The sequence below is a fragment of the Rhincodon typus genome, chromosome 20 (assembly GCF_021869965.1).
Source record: "Rhincodon typus isolate 14 chromosome 20, sRhiTyp1.1, whole genome shotgun sequence".
NCBI classification, from domain to species: Eukaryota; Metazoa; Chordata; class Chondrichthyes; order Orectolobiformes; family Rhincodontidae; genus Rhincodon; species Rhincodon typus.
In genome coordinates, this window is record NC_063351.1 from 12,164,720 (window position 1) to 12,189,327 (window position 24,608).

General features: G+C 42.9%; 1 protein-coding gene across 3 annotated transcripts in view; it reads left to right on the top strand.

Annotated features, from left to right (window-relative positions):
- Nucleotides 1-3,158: 3,158 nt before the first annotated feature.
- Nucleotides 3,159-24,608, top strand: part of LOC109929457 (tumor necrosis factor receptor superfamily member 6-like) — a 37,423-nt gene continuing 15,973 nt past the window's right edge. For 2 of the 3 annotated variants that reach the window (XM_048608898.1, XM_048608899.1), the window contains exons 1-5: nt 3,160-3,229; nt 4,354-4,454; nt 8,670-8,841; nt 15,769-15,885; nt 21,726-21,831. In XM_048608898.1, the coding sequence (XP_048464855.1) occupies nt 3,214-3,229; nt 4,354-4,454; nt 8,670-8,841; nt 15,769-15,885; nt 21,726-21,831 (512 nt within the window). In that variant the 5' untranslated portion in view covers nt 3,160-3,213. Of the gene's footprint in view, nt 3,230-4,353; nt 4,455-8,669; nt 8,842-15,768; nt 15,886-21,725; nt 21,832-24,608 lie in introns of all 3 variants that reach the window. The other variant, XM_048608897.1, reaches the window with a different exon arrangement.

Sequence of the window (24,608 nt, forward strand, 5' to 3'; positions counted from 1 at the left end):
TTCTGCCCTTGCCTCCAACTAATCTATACCCTGCTGTATCCTCTGACAATCCTCATCACCAACCACAACACCATCAATCTTTGTATTGTTCACAAACTTATGAATTACACCAGGCACGTTCTCCTGCAAATCATCTATATAGACAACGAACAGCAGAGGTCCTAGCACTGATCCCTGTGGAACACCACTAGTCACAACCCTCCATTCCGAAAAGCATCCTTCCACCACTACCCTCTTATGATTAAGCCAGTTCTGTATCCATCTTGTTAGCTCACCCCGTGATACCATGTGACTTCACCTTTTGTACCAGTGTGCCATGAGGGACTTTGTCAAAGGCTTTACTGAAGTCTATGTAGACAACATCAACCACTTTTCCCCCATCAATCATCTTCGTCAACTCCTCAAAAAACTCGATCGAGTTAGTGAGGCACGACCTCCCCACACAAAACCATGTTGTCTATCGCTAAAAAGTCCATTTGCTACTAAACGCATATAGATCTTGTCCCTGAGAATCTTTTCCAATCATTTCCCTACCACTGACATGAGGTTCACGGGCCTGTAATTTTCTGGATTATCTCTGCTACCCTTCTTAAACAGTGGGACAACATTGTCTATTCTCCAGTCCCCTGGGACCCCACCTGTGGCCAAAGAGGATACAAAGATGTCTGTCAATGCTCCAGCAATTTGTTCGCTTGCCTCCCTCGATATTCTGGGATAGTTCCCATCAGGATCTGGGGATTTATCTATTTTGTTGCTTTTTAAGATGCACAACACCTTTTCCTTTTTAATAGCAACTTGGCTTAGAAATTTGACACTCCCTTCCCTGAGATCATCTTCCACCAATTCCTCCTCTTCGATGAATACAGTAAACAAAGTATTCGTTTAGGACTTCACCTACGTCTTCTGGCTCCACACATAGATTCCCTCCTTTGTCCTTGAGTGGGCCAACGTTTTCCCTGGATACTCTCTTACTTTTATATATATATAAATATATATATATAAAGCCTTGGGATTCTCCTTAATCATGTTTGCTAATGAATTCCATGACCCCTTTTAGCCCTTCTAATTCCTTATTTAAGTTATTTCCTACTTTCCTTATATATTTCAAGGGCTTCATCAGTTGCCATCCTCCTAGGCCTTACGTATGCTTCCTTTTTCTTTTTGACTAACGTCATAACATCTCTGGTCATCCAAGGTTCACATAACTTGCCATATCTATTCTTCAGTCTCACAGGAACGTGCGGCTTCTGAATTTGTATCTACTTCCATTTGCAATACTCCCACATGTCCGATGTGGATTTATGCTCAAACAGCCATCTCCAACCAACATTCTCCAGTTCCTGTCTAATATTGATGTAGTTCGCCTTTCCCCATTTTAACACCTTTACTCAAGGACTGCTGTTATCCCTATCTATGAGTACCTTAAAACTCATGGCATTATAGTCACTACTCCCAAAATGCTCCTCCACTGAAATTTCACTCATTCATCTGGCCAGGCTCTTTTCCGAAAACCAGATCCAGTATATCCCCTTCCCTGGTTGGACTGTTTACATACTGTGTCAAGAAAACCTCCTGAATTGTCCTTACAAATTCTACTCTACCCAAGTGCTGATAGTGTCCTTACTTCTGAGCCAGGAGAACTGGGTTCAAGTCCCACCTACTTCAGTGTTGCACAATAACATCTCTGAAGAAGTTGATACAAAAAATAGCATCATAGAGGTGTACAGCACGGAAATAGACCCTTTGGTCCAACTTGTCCATGTTGACCAGATATCCTAAACTAATCTAGTCACTTTGCCGCCTTTTGGCCCATATCCCTCTCAATCCTTCCTATTCATGTACACTTCCAGCTGCCTTTTAAATGTTGTAATTGTACTAGCCTCCATCACTTCCTCTGGCAGCTTATTCCATACACCCACCGCCCTCTGTGTGAAAAAGTTGCCCCTTAGGTGCCTTTTAAATGTTTCCCCATTCACCTTAAAACTGTGCCCTTTAGTTTTGGACTCCCCTACCCTGGTGAAAAGACTTGGCTATTCACCCTGCCCATGCCCCTCATGATGTTATAAACCTCTATAAGGTCACCACTCAGCCTCCGACGCTCCAGGGAAAATTGCCCCAGCCCATTCAGCCTCTCCCGGTAGCTCATACCCTCCAACCCTGGCAATATCCTTGTAAATCTTTACTGAACCCTTTCAAGTTTCACAACATCTTTCTTACAGCAGGGTGACCAGAACTGAACACAGTATTCCAAAAGTGGCCTAATGTTTGAATGTGGAGACCAATGACTCTTGTAGTACAGTGGTGGCCTCTGAACTGGGAGACCCACCTCCTCTGTAAGATCTCTGAGCAGGTTAACTGGGAAAGTATCTGAAAATGGAGATCAATTGTGATATTTCCAAATTTGCTGACAACGTAAATCAGATTGGAAATGCAAGTTGTGAGGAGGCTTCAAGAGGACCTTGACAGGTTAAGTGAACGGTTTAGAATGTGGCAGTTGGAATACAATGCGAATAAATGTGGTTATTCACATTGGTGCAGAAAGGCAGAATATTTTATTAAATGGGGAGAGGTTGGGAAGTGCAGTGTCCAAACGGACCTGGGTGTCCTTATCCATGAGTTACTAAATGTTTGCATGCGGGTGCAACAAATAATTATGAAGGCTATCGGTATGTTGGGGGAGGGACCTCTTGTGGTGCAGTGCTAGTGTCCCTAATGTAGTGATTGTAATGAGGTCAGCCAGCTGGGCCTCAAAAAATGAGCTCCCTGATTGGGGCTGTTAATCTGGTCCAATCAGGCAGCTCGGACTGACAGATACAAAGTGAGGTGTAAGGAAGTTGCACGCAGTAGTCCCTTACAATTGCAGGTAGTGGTGTTTCACAGACTCCCAGTCCAAATGCTTATTTTGCGGCACTGTGGAGTCCATGGACCATGTATATATTCATTGTAGGCATCTGCACTCCCTTTATAGTTAACTGAAAAACCTTTTATTATGTTTTTGGTTGCACTTCAGCCCCACGCTCCTGACCTATGGGCTCCCAGTGTGGAGGGGTGTGGGCAAATTGGAGGATCTCCTCATGGGTCTGCTGCTGAGCCTGGCCAGGCTGGCTATAAACAGGTTCTCAGGCAGTGGGCCGGGTTGGGGCTTCGTCGCTGCTGACTTCCTGCCCTTGTTTTGCGGTTACGTTTGAGCCCAAGTGTCCATCAGTGCTCTTGATGCCTTTAGGGAAAGGTGGGAACTGCAAGGTTGGCGGGGGGTAGGGGTGGAATGCTTTATATCCTCCTCCAATTCTATTTTGATTTAATCCCTACGCTCCTCCTTCACTTTCTTCACGTAAGCTTTGCACTTATCAGGCTTTGCTTGTTAATGGTTCACTGGCCACATGCGGTGCTTTCCTGGTGGTGGGAAATACGAAGTTCTGGCACAATGGTGCCTTTTTACTGAATCACTACACATACACACACGCAGTCACGAGTGATGTGGGGGAATAAAAAGAGAAAAAAAAAACAGTAAATTCAGGTCTCCTCAGTTTGGGGACTGGCTTTAAGCTGGCTGGTCACAGCCTAGAAAGGAAAAATGAACAAAAAAGGGGAAGTGTCAGAGGTAGTGACACCGACGGCTGGCCGAAGAGGCAGTACTAAAGTCAGGGATAGTTCATTTGTAACTAAGGGTGACTTGGCGATGGGATACCAGCTCCTGTGAAGATAATTCACTTACCCAGGGACAGTGAGGCACAGGTTCACGTCCCGCCTACTCCAGAGGTGTGTGATAACATCTCTGAAGAGGTTGGTTAGGAAAAATAGGAATGGTATGTTGGGCTTCATCACAACAGGATCCGAGAACAGGAGTAAAGTTGTCTCAGTAGGCCCTAAGTTGAAAGGTTGATTCCCTTATTTGAGGGAGGGATATACCTATCATACAGGAAGTAAAATGGATAATCGCCTGGGATGGTGAAATTATCTATGAGAAAGCATAGAAGAATGTGGGTCTGAATTCCTCAGAGTTTTGGAAAAATTTAAGATGATCCTCCAAGGCGCTGATAGGATGAATGTCGTTGGGCTATTTCTTCTGCAAAATTACTAGAACCACATGGTCTCTAAAAGGGGGCGTGAACTGCTCGTAACCTTTTGATTCTGTTACAGTTAAACTTGACCTATTAAAAAGATATTTAAAAAAAAACAGGTTTAATACAAAGTATAACGTCATGAAGCACTGGCGAATGTTATTTTGTTTTAAAAGAAAAACAAAAACCCTGCGTGAATTAAGGAACCCGTTCGGAAACGCTGACTCAGAGGAAGAACTCTTCTGAGCAGTGGGACGGCAGTTTCACGATTTATTTCACTTTCGCTGTTCAGGGAGCAGCAAAACCAAACCGGAGTCGGGGCTCGGTCTCTGCGCGACAGCGAACCAGAAAATGAAGCGAACGTGCCCGATGTTGTTGGTGTTGTCTTTGCTGGTGAGTGAATTCCAATCGTGACGGTGAAGAGGTAGGAAGTAAGGTGCAGGTTTGAAAGCACGGCCAGGCTGTAGGGTTACACAAGGAGCTGTCTGTTAGCCCCCCAGCGCCTTCAGTGGATCGCCTTTAACATGGACAGGAGGAGCGTTAGCTATCAGGGGCAGCGTGTTGCTTTAGTTTTGTCGTTTAGATTTGTTGAGTCCTGTACAACGCCCAGACTCGACACTCATGGAAATCAAAACTGACCACTTTTTGCATTCAGCACCCCCCAACCCAAGAAGTGCCATTGATTGTGTGACGTTCACACCACACTGTAGGAAGGCAAAAAAAAATCGTACCTTCTGTATACAGATCGTCCAGTGTTTATTCCACAGTTGGGCCACAACCCTCTCTTGTACTGACACTTTAAAGAGCACATGACTACAGCATTAGCGGAAAAAGACTGTGATGTATTTTTGATACCTTCTGTTTCTTTTTATTGCTGTAAGTAAATAATTTTGGTGTTTGTGTGATTTTTAGAACGTAAGAATTCAGAGCAGGAGCAGGCAATTCGGCTTCTCAAGCCTGTTTCCCCATTCCACACGATCATAGCTGATTTCATCTTGGACTCAGCTGGTTTCCTGCCGCTCTCCATAACCTTTCAAGCCGTTACTAATTAAAAATCTGCCTGTCTCCTGTTTAAATTACTCGATGTCCCAGTGCCCATCACATTCTGGGATCTTGACTTCCACAGATTCACGTCCCTTTGTGAGAAATAATTCTTCCTCATCTCCTTTTGAGATCTGCTACCCCTTATCCTGAAACTAAACTAAGTCTCATTCTAGATTGCCCCACATTGTAAGCATTCTACTCTATGTCTTCTTTGCCAATTCCGTTCAATTCTTTTCCTTTTTTAAAAATTCCCCCCACACTACCACTGCACCCAATTCCCTTTCATATCTTATATACCTCAATCAGATATCCTCATATTCTTCTAAACTCCACAGAGCATAGGCTTAAACTGCTCAAACTCTCTTCAAAAGACAAAACCCTCATCTCTGGAATCAATTTAGTGAACCTCTTCTGAACTGCCTCCACAAACAGGGGAACCACATCTGTATGCAATATTCATTTGTTCTGGTGATGTGAGCAGCACGGTCAAGGCTACTATTTATTGCATGAATTTGAGGTGGTGAACTGTGTTTTTGCATTGTTGATATCTTCGGGGTGTAGATACATCCACGGTATTTTTTTCTGTAGCATTTTGATAGAACTGAGTGGCTTCTTGTGCCATTTCAGCGGTCAGAAGTGAGTCATGTTGTTGTGGTTTGGAATTTTGCGTAGTGTACATGGGGTAAGGAGTACATTACCTCCCCTGAAGGATAGCACTGATCTAAGCGGGTTTCTACGACAACCTGGTAGTTACATGACCATTATTAATGTGGTTAGCATTTCATTCTGATTAATTCATTAAAATTTCACCCCTCCCCCCACTCCTGCAGAGGGACTTGAACACTTGTTTCGGGTGTGTTAGTTTGGGCCTGTGTGTTACTAGCCCAGTAGTATCACTACTGTTCCTAATTTGGAACAATATTATATATTTACACTTGTTTATTTGAATGCTTGTTGCTTCCTGTGCCAAGTGTTAGTACGAATCTAATAAACTCTGCAAAAGATGTTTTTTCTAAACAATAAAAATACGAAGGAAAATTTTAGTGATATACATAGCTATATTAAATAATAAATGCTATAATGTATCAGTTTGTCACTTTAAACTTAAATTGCAAAGAAAACTCTTCTTTTTAAGAACAGTATTCCTGTAAGTGTATTTCCCCTAAGATAGTGACTCATATTGGAGTTGTTTCTCTTGTACTAGCAATCAACAGGGTGATGCCTTAATGACCTATCATGTGAAAGACTGACAGTTTACTGTAATGAGATTTATGGTTTGAAAAGCTTTATGGTTTAAAAAGCCAAACCCACTCCTCTGATCATCCATCAAACACAAACCTCACACTCGCACGCTATCTCACTTGCGCTGACGCTCACACACTCGTACCCACACTGTTTCATGCTCACACTCTCTAACTCACGCTCACACTCACATTCATACTCACATTCACACTCTTTCACACACACACAGATCCAGGCATCAGGTTAAATAATAGACAAAAGCAAAGACTTTTTCTTGCTAGTTAATAATTGGTAACAAATATTAAAATAATGACAAATTTTGCTCAGCTGTCGTATTTGAATCGTAAGGCTGACGGTATGGTTTATTTGGTAATGAAAAAGTGAGAATAGCAGGGGCTGAATTTTCAAAGTGAGGTTGAATACATTATCTGGATAATTTCTGACTTCTCCACTGTATTAACAGTAGTAATGACCTTGTTATGCAGATCCTAAGCTTGGCATCCACTGCCTCCAAAACAGGAGCAGCAAAAGTAGGCATCAGCAATGAGGTGGCCTGCCATGGCCTTTTCAAAGAGAGCAGACCCCCTCCTCACTGGGTTTGGAGGATAGTCAAGGTCTGACGCAGTTGAATTTAAACACAAAGGTAAACATTTTAATTTAAGCCATTAAAGGGGGAAGTCAATGCAGCCACATGCAGACTGGACCAGGTAAGGATGGTAGTTTCCTTCCCTAAAGGGCATTAGTGTACCAGATGGATTTTTCCCAACAATGGTTTACAGTCACCGCTTAATTCTATATTTATATTGAATTCAAATTCCACCATCTACTGTGGTGAGATTTGAACCCCAGGTCACTTGAACATTACCTGGGCTTCTGGATTAACAAGCAATAATCCCACTAAAACATCATCTCCTCACGTTAGCCAACCTACTATCCAACCTGTTCTGAGGAACATGAATAGGAAGGGTTTAGAGGGATATGGGCCAATTGCTGGCAAATGGGACTAGATTTATGTAGGATATCTGGTTGGCATGGCAGAGTTGGACCGAAGGGTCTGTTTATGTGCTGTGTGTCTCTTTGACTCTATGAATTGCAGTACAGTTCTGCTATTGCTGATGACCCACAGTACCTCATGGATGCCCAGTCTTGAGTTGCTAGATCTGTTCAAAGTCTGACCCATTTAGCAAGGTGATAGTGCCACACAGTTCGATAGAGGTTATTCTCAGTTTGAAGGTGGGACTTCACAAGGACGATGCAGTGATCACTCTTACGAATTGTTATGCTTTTCCATCTTGTTGGCTCCCTCACCACCTGCCACAGATCCAGTCTAGCATCTATGTCCTTGAGCTAGTCAACTCCTAAATCAGTAGTACTGCTGTTGAAGGTTCCTGTCCAGAATACTTTCAATGCCCTTGTTACCCGCACTGCTGTCTCCAAGTGATGATGAATGATTTGTCAGGAGTGGAGTATTGCGGGGCGGAGGTTAGATATGTAGTAATCAGGAGGAGGTTTTCTTGTACATCTTTGATTCAATATCATGAGACTTCATGTGGTCCAGAGTCAATGTTGAGGACTTGCAGGGCAGCTCCCCTGCTGACTGTGCCCTGTTGTTTTTCCACATCTGATGAGCCTATCCTTCTGGTGGGACAGGAGAAAACCAGGAATGGTGGTGGTGTTTTTTGGGATACTGTTTGTAAGGTATTAGAATAATTCTGTGTTAGACTGTTGCTTGTCTGGTGTGTGAGGCAGCTCTCCCAATTTTGGCACGAGCCTTCAGATGTGATCAGACACCAGCTAAACGGCACTCTGCAGGGTTGATTTTGCTGATGCCTTCATTGATGTCCAGTCTATCTGGTTGCATTCTTCTTTTTTCAGACTTCCTAGCAGTTCTTCTGTCACATACAGGCCAGACCAGATAAGAACAGCAGTTTTCCTTCCCTAAAAAAAAAACTTTGGTGACCCATTTGGGTTTTTAGGCCAATGGTTTCATTATCATCGTTAGACTCTTAATTCTAGATTTTTATTGAATTCACCAGCTGCTGTGGTGGGATTTGAACCCGGGTACCCAGAACATCACCAACCCCATGACTACACTGCACCATCACCTCCATGTCTTGTCATAACTATTACTCACTAATAAGAATAGATTTTTGCATGCTAGATTTCATTCTTGAAGTTTTTGGCTCATTTATTTTAAATATCTTACATGTGATTATGTTTCATAATTTAACTAGAATCTTACTTTTTTTCTTTGTAAATAATTTTCTTGGGGCAACTTTATAGATATCCTACATCATTGTTCTATCCAATCGTGTTTTGCAGATTGTGACAGATGCCCATCAATCTACCTCCGAGGAGAGGAATGCTGTTCAAAATAGTTTATCAAATGCCAATATTTCAAGTCCTGTACGGAGATGGCCTGTAAAACGACGTTTCCGAAGGAATGATAATTGTCCAGATTTTTCGTCATCAAATTGCAACAAATGTAAGCCAGGTAAGTGAATGTTAACTCTGAACACGTACGTTGCATTGCATTGCTGCCATATCTGCAAACTACTTTTAAATAGCACATATTGGAAACCTTTAATAACAACAAAAACCTGCATTACTGTAATGCTTTCACTAAAGTGCAGTCACACAAAAATGGTACCAAGACACTGAAGGATTCATTGGCTTGGCGAAAGATGTGGGATTTAGGTAGGGCCTTTCAGGAGATGAGATATTTGAGAAGTAATGGCATGGCTATGAATGAGATGGGCAAGGCAGTGGCGGAAGGGAGAAGAGAGGTTTGCATAAAATGATAGAATCTAAGGAAGGAACATTAGCGGTTTGGAGGATAGTCAAGGTCTGACGCAATTGAATTTAAACACAAAGATAAATATTTTAATTTAAGCCATTGTGGGGAGGGGGGTCAACATAGTGGGCCTCTGCAGCCACAGGCAGACTGGACCAGGTAAGGATGGCAGCTTCCTTCCCTAAAGGGCATTAGTGTACCAGATGGGTTTTTCCCAACAATGGTTCACAGTCATCGCTTAATTCTAGATTTATATTGAATTCAAATTCCACCATCTACTGTGGTGAGATTTGAACCCCAGGTCACCTGACCATTACTTGGGTCTCTGGATTAACAAGCAATAATCCCACTAAGACATGATCTCCCCATGTTAGCCAACCTACTATCCAAGTACTATCCGACCTGTTCTGAAGAAGGGTCCTTGAACCAGAAATGTTAACTCTGATTTCTCTCCACACTGCTGCCAGACCTGCTGAGATTTTCCAGCAATTTCTGTTTTTGTTTCAGATTTTTAGTGTCCACGGTTCTTTTGGCTTTTTCCCCACTATCCAAGCTGATGTATTACCCCTCACGCCATGTGATCTTGTGCGTTAACCATTTGTTTGGCCTCATATCAAATGCTTTCTGGAAGTCTAGATAAGCTATAATCTACACTTTGCTTGTTACATCTTTAAAAATCTCTAGCAAATCAAACGTGATTTTTCCTTCATAAAATTATGCTGATTCTGTTGGATTGTGTTTTGACTTTCCAGTTATCCTCTTGTTACTTCCTTAATAATGGATTCTAACACTTCTCAATAACCTATGTTAAACTATCTGGACTACAGTTTCCTACCTCTGCATCCCTCCCTTCCTTTTCGAATAATGGTGCAAAAGTAGCATTTTTCAATCCACTGGAACCTTTCTCACATCCAGGGAATTTGGAATATTATAACCAATGGATCCACTATCTCTGCTGCAATTTCCTTTAATACCCAAAGATATCGGCCATCAAGGCCTGGGGACTTTCTGCCTTCAGTCCCAGTAGTTTGCTCAGTACTTTTTTCCTGGTGATGATGATTGTTCTTAATTCCTCCCTTGTTATAATCTCTAGTACCATCCCAATAGTAATGGGTAATGCAGTGTCATCCACCTTGAATACTGAAGCTACGTACTGATTTAGTGACTCTGCTATTTCAGTGTTCCCATTACTAATTCCTCAGTCTCCTGCTCCAAGGGGTCAACAATCACTTTAATTACTCTTCCCTTTTATATATTTGCGGAAGTTTTTACTATGGGTTTTTATAGTTTGTGCTAGTTTTGTTTCATAATTTGCTATTGCTCTTTTTATTATTATTTTAGTAACCTATGTTGATCGTTAATTTTCCCAATCTTCCAGCCTGTCACTTACCTTTGCAGTTATGGTATGCCTTAGTTTTTGTTTCTTTATTATCTATAACTTCCTTGCTTAGCCATGGATTTTATTTTTAACCCCCTTACGGTCTGTCTTCCTCCCCGAAATATATTTTAGTTGGGAGAGATTGAATATCTCCTTAAAAAAAAAAAATTGTCACTGCTCATCAACTATCTCACCTTTTAGTCTTTCTGTCCAGCGCATTGAGGCCAGATGTGTTTCCATGCCTGTATAATAACATTAGTTTAAACCCATAATGCTAGTGTAGGACTCCTGTTTCTTATCCTTGAACTGAGTTTGAAATTCTAGCATGCTATGATCACTCTTCCCTAGCTGAATCTTTTCCACCTGATTACAACTACATTTCTCCTTCCTCCTGTCTCTTGAATGGCTTCCTGTTAATTAATACCATCTCAATACATAATACCACATTCAGAATTGCCTGTTGCCTGGTTGACTCCACAGCATATTACTCCAAGAACCAATCCCTAATACATTCAAGTGAATTTTTCTTCAAAGCTGCCTTTGCCAATTTGATTAATCCAGCCATGATTATTGTTATACCTTTCCTCTAAGCTCCCAGTATTTCCTGGGAGCTTACACTCTGCTCACTGTCGATCTACTATTTTGAGACATATAGATTACTCCTGTTAGGGACTTCTTTTCCTTTACTATTTCTTATTTCTACCCAGGCTGATTCTACATCTTGATAGAATCATAGAATTCCTACAGTGTGGAAGCAGGCATTTCTGCCCATTGAGTCCACATCAACCCTCCAAAGAGCAAAAAAAAAGACTCAGACCCACCCTTATCCTATCCCTGCATTTCCCACCTTAGACACTATGGGCAATTTCCCATGGCCAATCCACCTCATCTGCACATCTTTGGACTGTGGGAGGAAACCCACACAGACATGGGAAGAATGTGCAAACTCCACACAGACCCGAGACTGGAATTGAACCCAGGTCCTTGGGGCTGTGAGGCAGCAGTGCTAACCACTGAGCCACCCCAGTGTTGATATCATTTCTTACTATAGCACTGATCCCATCCTTTGCTAACAAAGTTACAATACCTCCTTTTCCTTCCTTCCTGTCCTTTTGAAACACTGAGTACCCTTGGATATTCACTTCCCAAACCTGCTCCCTGCAACCAAGCCTCCGTAATTGCAACCAAATCATAACCATTACTCTCTATTTGCACTGTTAAGTCATTAATTTTGTTCCAAATGCCTTGTGCATTCAGATACAAAACCATGAAACATGCTCTCTTCACAAATGTTCCTCCTCTTGTCCAATTCCTGGGTGTGATATGATGTTCCCATAGTCTTTCCCCTTTCTTTTCTGGTAACAATCAACCTAATCACTAAACTGCACTCTTGTCTTCTCCTTTAACTTGGACTTTCTAATTTTCCATGCAGTTGGTTCTGGGACCATCACTAAACCTCTCTGTAGTCCTGGTTCACCCAGTATGATTCAGGTGGAGTCCATCCCGTTGGAATAACTCCTTCCTTTCCTAATACTTATGCCAATGTCCCATGAATTGGAACCTGTTTCTCCCAAACAAATCTTTCAGCCATTAATTTACCTCTTTAATCTTATTGACTTTGTGCCAATTAGCTTGAGGCTCAGGTAGTAATATGGAGATTATGACCTTTCTGGTTCTGCATTTTAATTTAACCTCCAACTGCTGATATTCCCACAGCAGAACCTCATTCCTCTTTCTTCTTATAACATTTGTACCTACGTGGACCACGTCAATAGGATCTTTCCCTTCCCAATCCAAGTACCTCTGCAGCCCAGATGAGACATCCTGAACCTGAGCACCAGGCAGACAACACGGGCTTTAGGACTCTCCAACCTGTTTATTTGCCTGACTATGATCCCAGATCCCAATTACATTTCTCCTTCCTCCCCACTCTTGAATGGCTCCCTGCACCATGGTGCTGTGGTCAGTTTGCTCATCCTCCCTACAGCCCCGACTCCCATCCATACAGGGAGCAAGAACTCGAACTTGTTAGACGAGCTCAAGGGCTGATGCTACATTAACAGTACTTCCTGAATCTCTCTACCTACCGTGCTTGTAGTCACCCTCTTGTTCCTGTCCACAGACCAAATTCGAGAGAGTTAATCCCAAAGGTGTGACTGCCTCCTGAAACACAGTGTCCAGGTTAACTATTCCCCCATCCCTGATGTGTTGCAGGTTAAGTTCAGACTCCACCACATCAATTCTCTTTCAGAGTTGCTCAACCAACCAAGATTTAGTACAAGGTGTAGAGCTGGATGAACACAGCAGGCCGAGCAGGAAGGCTGACATTTCGGGCCTAGACCCTTCATCAGAAATGGGGGAGGGGAAGGGGGTTCTGAAATAAATAGGGAGAGAGGGGGAGGCGGATAGAAGATGGATAGAGGAGAAGATAGGTGGAGAGGCAACGGACAGGTCAAAGAGGCGGGGATGGAGCCAGTAAAGGTGAGTGTAGGTGGGGAGGTAGGGAGGACGGACAGGTCAAGGGGGCGGGATGAGGTTAGTAGGTAGGAAATGGGGGTGTGGCTTGAGGTGGGAGGAGGGGATAGGTGGGAGGAAGAACAGGTTAGGGAGGCGGGGACGAGCTGGGCTGGTTTTGGGATGCGGTAGAGGGAGGGGAGATTTTGAAGCTTGTGAAATCCACATTGATACCATTGGGCTGCAGGGTTCCCAAGCGGAATATGGGTTGCTGTTCCTGCAACCTTTGGGTGGCATCGTTGTGGCACTGCAGGAGGCCCAGGATGGACATGTTGTCTGAGGAATGGGAGGGGGAGTTGAAATGGTTCGCGACTGGAAGGTGCAGTTGTTTATTGCGAACCGAGCGTAGGTGTTCTGCAAAGCGGTCCCCAAGCCTCCACTTGATTTCCCCGATGTAGAGGAGGCCACAACGGGAACAGCGGATGCAGTATACCACATTAGCAGATGTGCAGGTGAACATCTGCTTGATGTGGAAAGTTTTCTTGGGGCCTGGGATGGGGGTGAGGGGGGAGGTGTGGGGGCAGGTGTAGCACTTCCTGCGGTTGCAGGGAAAAGTGCCAGGTGTGGTGGGACTGGAGGGGAGTGTGGAGCAGACAAGGGAGTCACTGAGAGAGTGGTTCCTCCGGAAAGCAGATAAGGGTGGAGAGGGAAAAATGTCTTTGCTGGTGGGGTCGGATTGCAGATGGCGGAAGTGTCGGAGGATGATGCGTTGGATCCGGAGGTTGGTGGGGTGGTACGTGAGATTGGGAATTGGGAATTCCTTTGCCTCCGCCGCATCTGCTCCCAGGATGAGGCATTCCACTCCCGTACATCTCAGATGTCCTCGTTTTTCAAGGACCGCAGCTTCCCCCTCTCAGTGGTCAAGAACGCCCTCCATCGTGTCTCCCACATTTTCCGCAGCTCATCCCTCACACCCCGTCCCCGCAATAACAGCCAAAAAAGAATCCCCCTCATCCTCATGTACCAGCCCACCAACCTCCGGATCCAACGCATCATCCTCCGACACTTCCGCCATTTGCAATCCGACCCCACCACCAAAGACGTTTTTCCCTCCCCACCCTTATCTGCTTTCCGGAGGGACTCCTCTCTCCATGACTCCCTTGTCCGCTCCACACTCCCCTCCAGCCCCACCACACCCGGTACTTTCCCTGTAACCGCAGTTAGTGCTACACCTGCCCCCACACCTCCTCCCTCCCCCCCCATACCAGGCCCCAAGAAGACTTTCCACATCGAGCAGATGTTCACCTGCATATCTGCTAATGTGGTATACTGCATCCGCTGTACCCGTTGTGGCCTCCTCTACATCGGGGAAATCAAGCGGCAGCTTGGGGACCGCTTTGCAGAACACCTCCGCTCGGTTCGCAGTAAACAACTGCACCTCCCAGTCGCGAACCATTTCAACTCCCCCTCCCATTCCTCAGACGACATGTCCATCCTGGGCCTCCTGCAGTGCCACAACGATGCCACCCAAAGGTTGCAGGAACAGCAACTCATATTCCGCTTGGGAACCCTGCAGCCCAATGGTATCGATGTGGATTTCACAAGCTCAAAATCTCCCCTCCCTCTACCGCATCCCAAAACCAGCCCAGCTCGTCCCTGCCTCCCTAACCTGTTCTTCCTCCCACCTGTCCCCTCCTCCCACCTCAAGCCACACCCCCATTTCCTACCTACTAACCTCATCCCGCCCCCTTGACCTGTCTGTCCTCCCTGGACTGACCTATCTCCTCCCTACCTCCCCACCTACACTCACCTTTACTGGCTCCATCCCCGCCTCTTTGACCTGTCTGTTTCCTCTCCACCTATCTTCTCCTCTATCCACCTTCTATCCGCCTCCCCCTCTCTCCCTATTTATTTCAGAACCCCCTTCCCCTCCCCCATTTCTGATGAAGGGTCTAGGCCCGAAACGTCAGCCTTCCTGCTCCTCTGATGCTGCTTGGCCTGCTGTGTTCCTCCAGCTCTACACCTTGTTATCTCAGATTCTCCAGCATCTGCAGTTCCTACTATCTCTGATACAACATTTAGTACAGATGTGGTCACTGTGAACCACAATGATGTCCACCAGCTCCCACATCATACAGGTACAACAAATTGTCTAGCCCAGCACCTTTATTTTATTTACTTAGCTGTTAATTTGATTTTTAAAAATTTCTTACTGGTCTTTTAGATTTTTAATCTGTGAAACATTTCTCCTATTTTCTTGTAGTCTGAAAGCAATTTATAATAGGCATTCAGATTAGCAGCCATTACCAAATAGTTAATTTATAGTTTTCCCTGTGATGTCATTCTCTTTTGTCCCTAATCCTGTGCCTCAATTTATCCTGTTAAAAATACCTTATAAACTATAAACCAAAAAAATGCAGAAATTCCCGTTCTGCATTGAATTCCCGTTATGCTCCACAATCCTAGAAACACTCACTCAGTTGTACTCTTTCTGACTGCTTGTGTGAAGCTTACTGATTGGATTAGTTCAGTCTGGAGATGAAAATAGACGCATGGATGGGGATTTCAGTAGATGATAGACTATGAAAGGTGCAAAGTTGGATGATTTATTTTTGTAATGGCAACCAAATTAAGCTCAAATCTACCACCAATATTTGGCTCGATTCTCCTGAAGTGTTAGGTATTTTGATGTATTCAAAATGGTTTGAACTGCACTATCTTTTTAAAATCCTTTCTCTATTATTGGTTAGATGCTGCATTTTGGTCTGGTCCTCATTCACATTTTTTGCTCTTAGGTACTTATCTGTTAAGCTGCTCTTGCAATTGTGAACAGTGTAAAGACGGCGAATTTACAGATGCTGAAAATCTCTTGGATAAATGTGAGCGATGTACGCAATGCCAAGAGCATGATGGTAAGGATATGTTTTTTTTTAAGTGAGGTACTTCTGGAAACTGTTCACTAACTGCTCCAGATTATGTGTACCAAATATTGAATGTATTCCAGTAAAATACAACCAGATCCACACAGCACAGAAGTTCATTTGGCCTTTTTGGCTTGTGCTGCCAAATTAAAAAGAAACATCCTTTGCAATGCAGAATGGCTTTCAAGTCTGACATTTGTTGCCCAATATTTAATACAGTTATGTTGTTTGCTTGCTCACCTCAAAGAACAATTCCCACTCTGCAATTTCTCATTGAAATATAAACTAACTTCCAATCTGTAGCATCCTTTGAATGTGCCTCCAACACCCTATCAAGTAGCATATTCTAAATCACAACAGCTTATAACAATCAAATGAAATCTTCATCTTCCTTTATAGTTCTTTTACCAATTTGTTACGTCTTTGAATTCTTACTGGTGGAAACATTTTCTCGTCATTTATTCTTCACAAAAAGCTTTCGTAATTTTGAGCACGTCTACTAAACCTTGCCCTTGTCTTCTCTGCTCTGAGAAGTTTCATCCGTTTCTGGAGTGTCTCCACAATACTCAAGATATTGATGGAATAGTGAATTGTTTTATGGCCATATGGCAATTTATTAAAATTAAAGCCTGAAGAGTTATGGCATGGAGTTGGATTTTGCAGCCTATGATGAACAAACAGCAACAGTTGTGCATTATACTTAACATGCCCACAGACCTTCAATTGAGGTTTACATTAGATCTTCTGGTGATGAGAGAAGCCTTTTAGTGCAATGGCCACTATAGCAGATCTGGGACTTGTACGAATAGAGTTCGAAGCTGCGTATTGCCTGAAACAATCGGCTTGAAGAATTGTCATAAGTAGGTAGTGGAAGCTGATACTTTTGTGACTTTTAAAGGGCGTCTTGACAAATATATGAATAGGATGGGAATAGAGGGATATGGTCCCTGGAAGGGTAGAGGGTTTTAGTTGCGACGGGCAGCATGTCGGTGCAGGCTTGGAGGGCCGTAGGGCCTGTTCCCGTGCTGTAATTTTCTTTGTTCTTTGTTCTAGCACAGAGCCTAAACCAGGAAGTAGCAGTTAGACTATTAAAGAAAATGTCTAATAGTCTATAGAAAGTGAAATAAAGAGAGCATTGGAAAGATTGAGCATGAGGGATTAAAGAGATGGAAAGAGAAAGTAAAAGCAAAGTTTAAAAAATTCTATTGTAATTAAAGCCTGAAAGAGTGAGACTCCATATTTTAAAGAAGTTATTTTTCAGATGCAGAGAGGTTGTTTGGTAGGCTTATTGCATGGAAAATTTATTTCCACTAGAATGAGTATGTCTTAATATTTTAGATGAGGTTGGTGGGCATTTAGTAAGTACTTCTTACAACTTCATACCCTTTTGTATACTTAAATTCTGAGTCCCTACTGCGGCAAAGCTTTGGGAGTAGCAGGAAATTTGGACAAGAGTTTTCTGATTTCTGTATTTGGCTGTGCATGTGGTGCAGTTGCTGGAATTTGTCCAATTTACTTTTCAATAAGGGTGAACAGTGATGGCCTTACCATTATTTCTACTGTAAAATCCAAGCAATCAATTGACAACTGCAGCCTGGGACTTGTACTTTTGAAACTAAGGGTTTCTAAGCTGGCTCAGCGTTTTATTTATGGTGAACCTTTGAAAGATCTGGGGTGAGAAAATTTTGCAGGGTTGCTGCTACCCTACAACCTATTCCTTCTTCAAATGCCCACTAGTATGTAGAAATTGAGTTACTGGTGTACTTCAGAACCAATGGAGCAGGAGCAAGACTTAGTTTCTGCTTCCCACTGTGCCTTCAATGAAGGAATAGGTCTCGGGGTGGGAGCGACTCTGATATTTCATCGCCCTGGAGGCTTGTAATTTCCACTGGAAGTGAACATCAAATTAATTAGGAACTCATAAAAGGAGAATTTGAGAAGCAGTTTCTAAACAATATTGTGAAAATGTAATTGGTATAAAGTTCAGACTGTTGGCTGAGGCATGCCAGACCACTTGCTCATGAGGACACTGCTGCTTACACAGTGAGCCTATGTTGAAAGCACACAGAACCTGATAGAAGTTTAAGGTTCTTGTGAAGATTTGTAGCTCGGGTTGTGGATGAGTTGTTGACTTGCTCACTGAGCTGGCTGGTTATAGTTCAGATGTTTTGTCACTGTGCTAGGTAACATCATCAGTGTTGCCTCCAATGAAGTGGTGTTATTCTACTCTGCTTAGTATTTATGTGATCCGGTCTGTTGAGGTGTTTTGTGCCATTTCCGTATAGGATCTAATTCCACATGTTTATTGATTGCATCATGGGTGGAGAAGCAGACCTCTAGGAATTCATGTACGTGTCCATGGTTAGTGTGAGCTAGGATGGTCACGGGATCCCAGTTAAATTGATGGCCTTTGTTGTCTGAACTGGAGATAGAGACAGCTGCACGCACACAGACTCATGCATGTGCGCAGGCACATAAGCACGTACAGAAATGTGCGAATGGACACAAACACACAGACCTTCCTGCGCGCGTGTGCTCACACACACATCTCCTCCGTTCCTAGGGTCACACGAGACCTGCAGTACTTGGCAGACTGAGTGTCATGACTTACGGAAGTCTGCTGAACAGTCTCACCATCGCTTAGGGGATAGCCTGTTCCACAAGTTATGTGGCATGCGGCTAAAGATCAAGAAGAAATACAGGAGAAGAAAGGATAGAGGCAACTTAAGCAGACCCTTTCTGCATGTCTTTCAAGTATCATACTAATAACCACAGCCCCCATTCAAATGTTAGTGGGAGAACATTTAGGGGATAGAACTCATTGTCAGCCTAAATGATAATAGAATGATAATAGAAAATGGGCTTTCAGACTAAGAATAATTAACTGGGGGAGAGCTGATTTTAACGGAGAAGAATGAAACTAGACCAGATAAATTGGAGCAAAATGTAGTTGGGAAAAACGGTTGTTAAATAATCATCTACTTTTGAAATGGAGATGTTTTGGGCGTAATCAAGGTATATTCCCTCAAAAGGCAAACAGATGTGTCTCAGAACCTGTTGCTAGCCAGCCCCGTACCACTGCTGAGCTCATTTGAGTATGTTCCCTACCTTTTGGGTTTAGATCATTGGGCTGACTTTATGGTTCATTATCACTGGACATCACTGAGGGCATTTACCGCCCACCTCTGATTCTGTGTCTGGTTGGCACGTAGTGAGATCTTGTGGGTAATCAGCACTCGGGCTTTATTAACAAAGGACATATGTAGAAGATGGTAAAAGACGGCATCTTACTTAACGCCTCACAGTCCCAGGCTCCTGTTCCATGTGACCTAACATCCTGTGTCTCTCCAAATGCAGCTCCTGCCTCTGTGGCCACCCTCTAAATTAAACACGGTGCCAACTTCCAAGCTGATGGTTGCATTTGTTAAATCGGGTGCCAGTGTTATTTTCATCATCATTATTGTTGCTTTTCAACTGATGCCTGTGCAAGTAGTAATTATGGAGTTTCTGAAAGGCAAACCGTACAGTCGTTGGATTGTGCTGAGGGGGAGGATAGCAGCTTACAAATATAAAGGAATTAGGGTAATGGGATATGAGGAGGATTAGTAACTGCCTTCTGTACTCTTCTATGGATTCAGCCCTGTTGGTGCCATATCCTCAGAAGTGGCCTCCCATTGGCTTAAGGCCATGTAGGTGTACCTCCCAACTTTTCCGGTGCAATTCTCTTCCTGTAGGAAGTGTGTCAGTAAGTGTCACTATCGTGGTTGAATAGCTGACAGTGTGCGCCAACTGAGATATTGAGGATGGAACTGAGGTTGTTGGTAAGTGAATGATTGAAATATTGTGTATTGAGCAGTAAGTAAGCCTTGTAATACAGTTGGTGGAATAAGGAAATTAATATAAAATGCACTGACCTTGACAATCTGTGTGTGATCATTAGATCATTTAACATTTTGGTGGCGCCACATTCAGGTCCTCAAGGCTTGTCTCCTGGCACTGACCACCGATTTCTGAAAGGTTCCCCCCACACTCTCCGTATCCTCCCTCCTGGGAATTTCGACTGCTGGGGGCCTCGGCCAGGGAAAAGAGGGAGAAGGTGGCAGCAGCACACTTAGGAGAAGGAGGCTAAGAGATGGATGTAGGGAGCAGAAAGAGGCTGCAGTTGGGAAGTGGTGAGGAGGAGGGGGTTGCAAGAGCAGTGAGGGGTGCAACAGGAAGCAACAAGAGGGGCATGCTTCCTTTTGACCCACTTGAGGGAAGAGAATGCTTTTGACCAAAAGGTAATCTTCAAGGAAATCTCAAGATAAGCACTGAAAAGAATAATGATTTTGGTTCCTGTTCCTAATCCCCCAGAAGGTTTTGCTTGTGCCATTTAGTGTCGCTGAACGAATTACTGTGGGTTACCACTGCTTGTGTGTCTGCGTACTGTGTTTAATTTGAATGGGTTAGCACTTCCTATAAAGGAGCACTAAACGTTTGTGTGGAGATGTTCCATAGCACAATCTTAGGGACTTTGTAATTTCAAAATACAACTGAAAGTACATTCAAAGATATTGATTAATAAATAAAATTGATTATGGATCCATATTTTTTTAATTGCTCAAATGGGAACACAGTTTGGTTTACTTAACCCGACTTTCCACATCCAACTTTAGTTACCAAGTCAACACTCCAGTATTTTCATTACAAAAATTGTTGTAGAAACTCAGCAGGTCTGGAAGTATCTGTGGAGAGAAAGCAGAGTTAATGTTTCGGGTCCAGTGACCCTTCAAAAGTTGTGGAAAGTTGGGTAATTGGCCATTGTCCATATGGGGTCGTAGGTGTCTCATTCTTTTAGAGAGAGGCATGTGGATATGTAGCTTGAGGGGTACTGGCCCTCATCAAATATACAGAACAGTGGGTTCCTCAAGGCACAATTAATCCTCTTACAGTTTCTGGGATGGTGACTGTTGCTCATACACCTACAGTGAAGTGTGGTGGAATGTCTTTGAGTTAATTGTGCCAAAAATCAAAAGTCTTTTGCTTTTAATAAAATACCTTTTGACCCTGCAAGAGATCTTCTAAACAGTGAACCATCGCAATTACTTCCTTTAATAATAACATATGCTTTGGCAGTCTCCCAATATTTCATGCAAAACTCTTGGACCAAATGTTGAAGAGGAGAATTGATGTACTCTCGTGCAGTTTGCAGTGGTAATGACAATGGGACTATCCGTGTTCCTATTACCACTGAAGATGAAAACAATGACAAGCATTCTGACATCTCCACTACAGTCAAAAATTGACAAGATCATTCACTAATGCAGTAAAAACTCTGGAAGAGTTTCATCAATTAAATGAGATGTAACTAAGTTTATAACTGCAAGCTAACTTGACAATCACTGTGAAACATCCTTACTGGCCCTGAAAAATTTTATACCTTTCTTTTGTATTATGATAAATTCGTCCACATATTTCTAAAAATTTAGTTTGTCCTTTTTTCAAAATCTATTTATCTATCTGATAGCCTCTATCTTAATACAGTGATATTTACATTTTACTCTCTGAAGTGTCTTCAACTCCTTGGCTTGCTTTGTGAATACTTCAGTTTGAATGGTGCTGTTACAGTGCCACCAATTCGTTCTCCTGATTTGGTGCCTGATTTGACCTTTCGCTGAGAAAGAAGTGAATTCTCAAAACAGAGATCGCTAGATCCATGTGAACAGTTCTCTGTGAGGTCTCTGGTAGTGTTCTCACTTCACCGCTGACTCTCAAAATATAGGCCATATGTTGGCCTCAGTCTGTGTGGTCTATGACTGGGTGAAGGCTGAAATCTGTTTCACTCCCTTCAGGTAAGAAAATGAAAACCAATTGTACCACAACTAACGACACAGTATGCAGTTGCTTGGAAAATTTCTTCAGCTCAACCGATGAACACCAATGCTACAAATGTGCACAGTAAGTTAGAAAAATTACAAACTCTGATTTTGTTTACATGTCAAGTATTGGATCAAAAAAGGCAAGTTAGCGTCAATCCATATGGTTCCAGTGAGAGCACTCCTGCCTCTTGACTGAGATGTTTGCAGTATCAAGTCCTATTTCAGAGTTTGAGCATGCATTCTGGTGTTTTAGTGAAGGATTGCTATATTTTAAAATAACAAAAAAATTAAGGTCTTTTGTGCATCTCCAATTTGCAATGCTCCACCACTAGTGACAATGTTTATTGTGTAGGCAGTAATTTCTGGAATTCCCTTAATAAACGTGTCCTCTTCATTTCTGAAGAAGGATCCTGACCTGAAACGTCAGCTTTCCTGCTCCTCTGATGCTGCCTGGCCTGCTGTGTTCCTCCAGTTCCACACTGTGTTATCTGTGACTCCAGCATCGGGAATTCCTACTATCTGCTCTTCACGATTTCTTTCACCCTTTAGGATGTTCCTTCCAACCTGAACTCTGACCAGTCACATGTGTGAATAGCTCATTATATAGTTTGATGCTTCATTTTGCTTGCTAATACAATGCTTGAAACAGTTTATTATGTTAAATGCAAGTTGCTGTCTGATGTATGTTGGGTGTAGCTTTTTGTGAAGAAGACCAGGGGAGTTTAAACTTGAATTAACAATATTAGAAACAGATTAAATCATCAATTATTGCTGGACAATTGCTAATGCTGTATTTGGTTATCTGGGATATGGCTGTAGGGTGTTGTGGATGCTTAGTGAACATCAATGACTGTACTTCAGAAGTAATTACTTAGTTGGCTGTTAAGCTCAATGAGGAATCTTCAGGACATGAAAGTTGCCCTGTATAAAGTGTAACTGAAATAACTGTCTGTGGAAGGCAATAAGTTGGCACGATGGCTCAGTGGTTAGCACTGCAGCCTCACAGCACCAGGGACCCGTGTTCGATGCCAGCCTTGGGCGACTGTCTGCGTGGAGTTTGCACATTCTCCCCGTGTCTGCATGGCTTTCCTCTGGGTGCTCCAGTTTCCTCCCACAGTCCAAAGATGTGCAGGTTAGGTGGATTGGCCATGCTAAATTTCCCATAGTGTCCAGGAATGTGTAGATTAGGGGTATGGGTCTGGGTGGGATGCTGCGAGGGTCTGTGTGGACTTGTTGGGCCAAAGGGCCTGTTTCCACGCTGTAGGGATTCTATGATCTAAGTCATTTGATTTTCAGCGTGCAATTCTCTATCAAACCCAAGAGCTGTAGACAGCATTGCACACACCAGGGTGTGAGCTGATTTGTGTGACTCGCTGGCACATAATTCTCTCATTTTTATACATACATCTGTAGAGAAGCATGGGATCAATTGGGTAAACTGCAAAGTTTCAATTATTGATTACATTAATCATAATCGAGGCAGGTTTTGTGATTAACTCACTATGTATTTTTAAAGGAAAGAACTTGCAGTTTTATTTTCTTCTTTCATGGAACCTGGCAAAGTCAGTATTTATTGCCCATTCCTTGAACTGAGTTAAACAAAAACCAAAAGAACTGTGGATGCTGTAAATCAGGAACAAAAACAGAAGCTGTTGGAAATGCTCAGCAGGTCTGGCAGCATCTGTGAAGGAAAAAATCAGCGTTAATGTTTCAGGTTTGGTGACCCTTTCTCAGAACTGAGTTGCTTGTTTAGGTACTTCAGAGGACTATTTAAGACCCAATTGGAATTGTATGTAGGCCAGACTGTAAGGACAACAGATTTCCTTTTTTTTTAAATGACATTAGTGAGCCAGATGGGTTGTTAAAACAAGCTGTGATGGTTGTCGTGGTCACCACTGCAGATGTGTTGAATTTTTAATAGCCACCAGCTACTATTTTGGAATCTGAATCCATGTGCAGTGGCATCAGCCTGGCCCTCTGGGTTCGGTGACATTACTGTCTTGTGTTAAACTCAGGGCATTGTATATAGACCTTCTCTGATGCCTTTCCGAATCTCAGCATATTCAAAAGCACTTCACAGACAATCTGAAGCAATTCATTGACTACAAATTCATTGTGAAGTACAGTCACTATTGTATGTTGGAAATTTGAGAGCCAATTTATGAACAGCAAACTCCCACAAAGAGCAATGTGGTGATGGTCAGGTAATTTGTTTTAGTGATGTTTGTTGTTGGATAAATATTGGCCAGGCCAACAGGAGTCACTTCCCTGTTCTTCTTTGCAATAGCATAGCAGGCTTTCTTGCATCCAGCTCAGTGGATAGGCTGGACCTTTGTTTTAATGTTTCATTCAACAGATGACAGCTCAGATGGTGCAGCTCTTGTTCAGCAGTGCAGTGGAATATCAACCTGGATTCAGTGGTCAAATCTCTGGAGTGGTCAATTGAACACTCAACCTTCTGACTCAGGAGAATGTAACACCATTGATACCATTTTTCTGTTCTTCTACATAGTCAAACACCTCAATGAAGTGATGCTCAGAGTTGTCAGTATCTCATGCAGATTGTTCAGCCACATTTTATAATCTTTAGTTTTAAACATATTAAGAGTAAATGAATTCTTGAAGAAATAGAAGGCAATTTTGAGTTTTGGCACTGTGACTAACTGAATTTCCGCCATCTCGTCTGAGTAATTTTCAAATAATACTGCTCAGAATGTGACAGCGCTGTTGAGATCTTTTTCTGAAATTGTCCTCCCAGTGAGGAACCTTACACTGGAGGAGTAGTGTATGTCATTGAGCTTTCAGTGGCATCATCAATACGGTCTGGCGGGAATGCCTGAAACCAAATTCAACTAG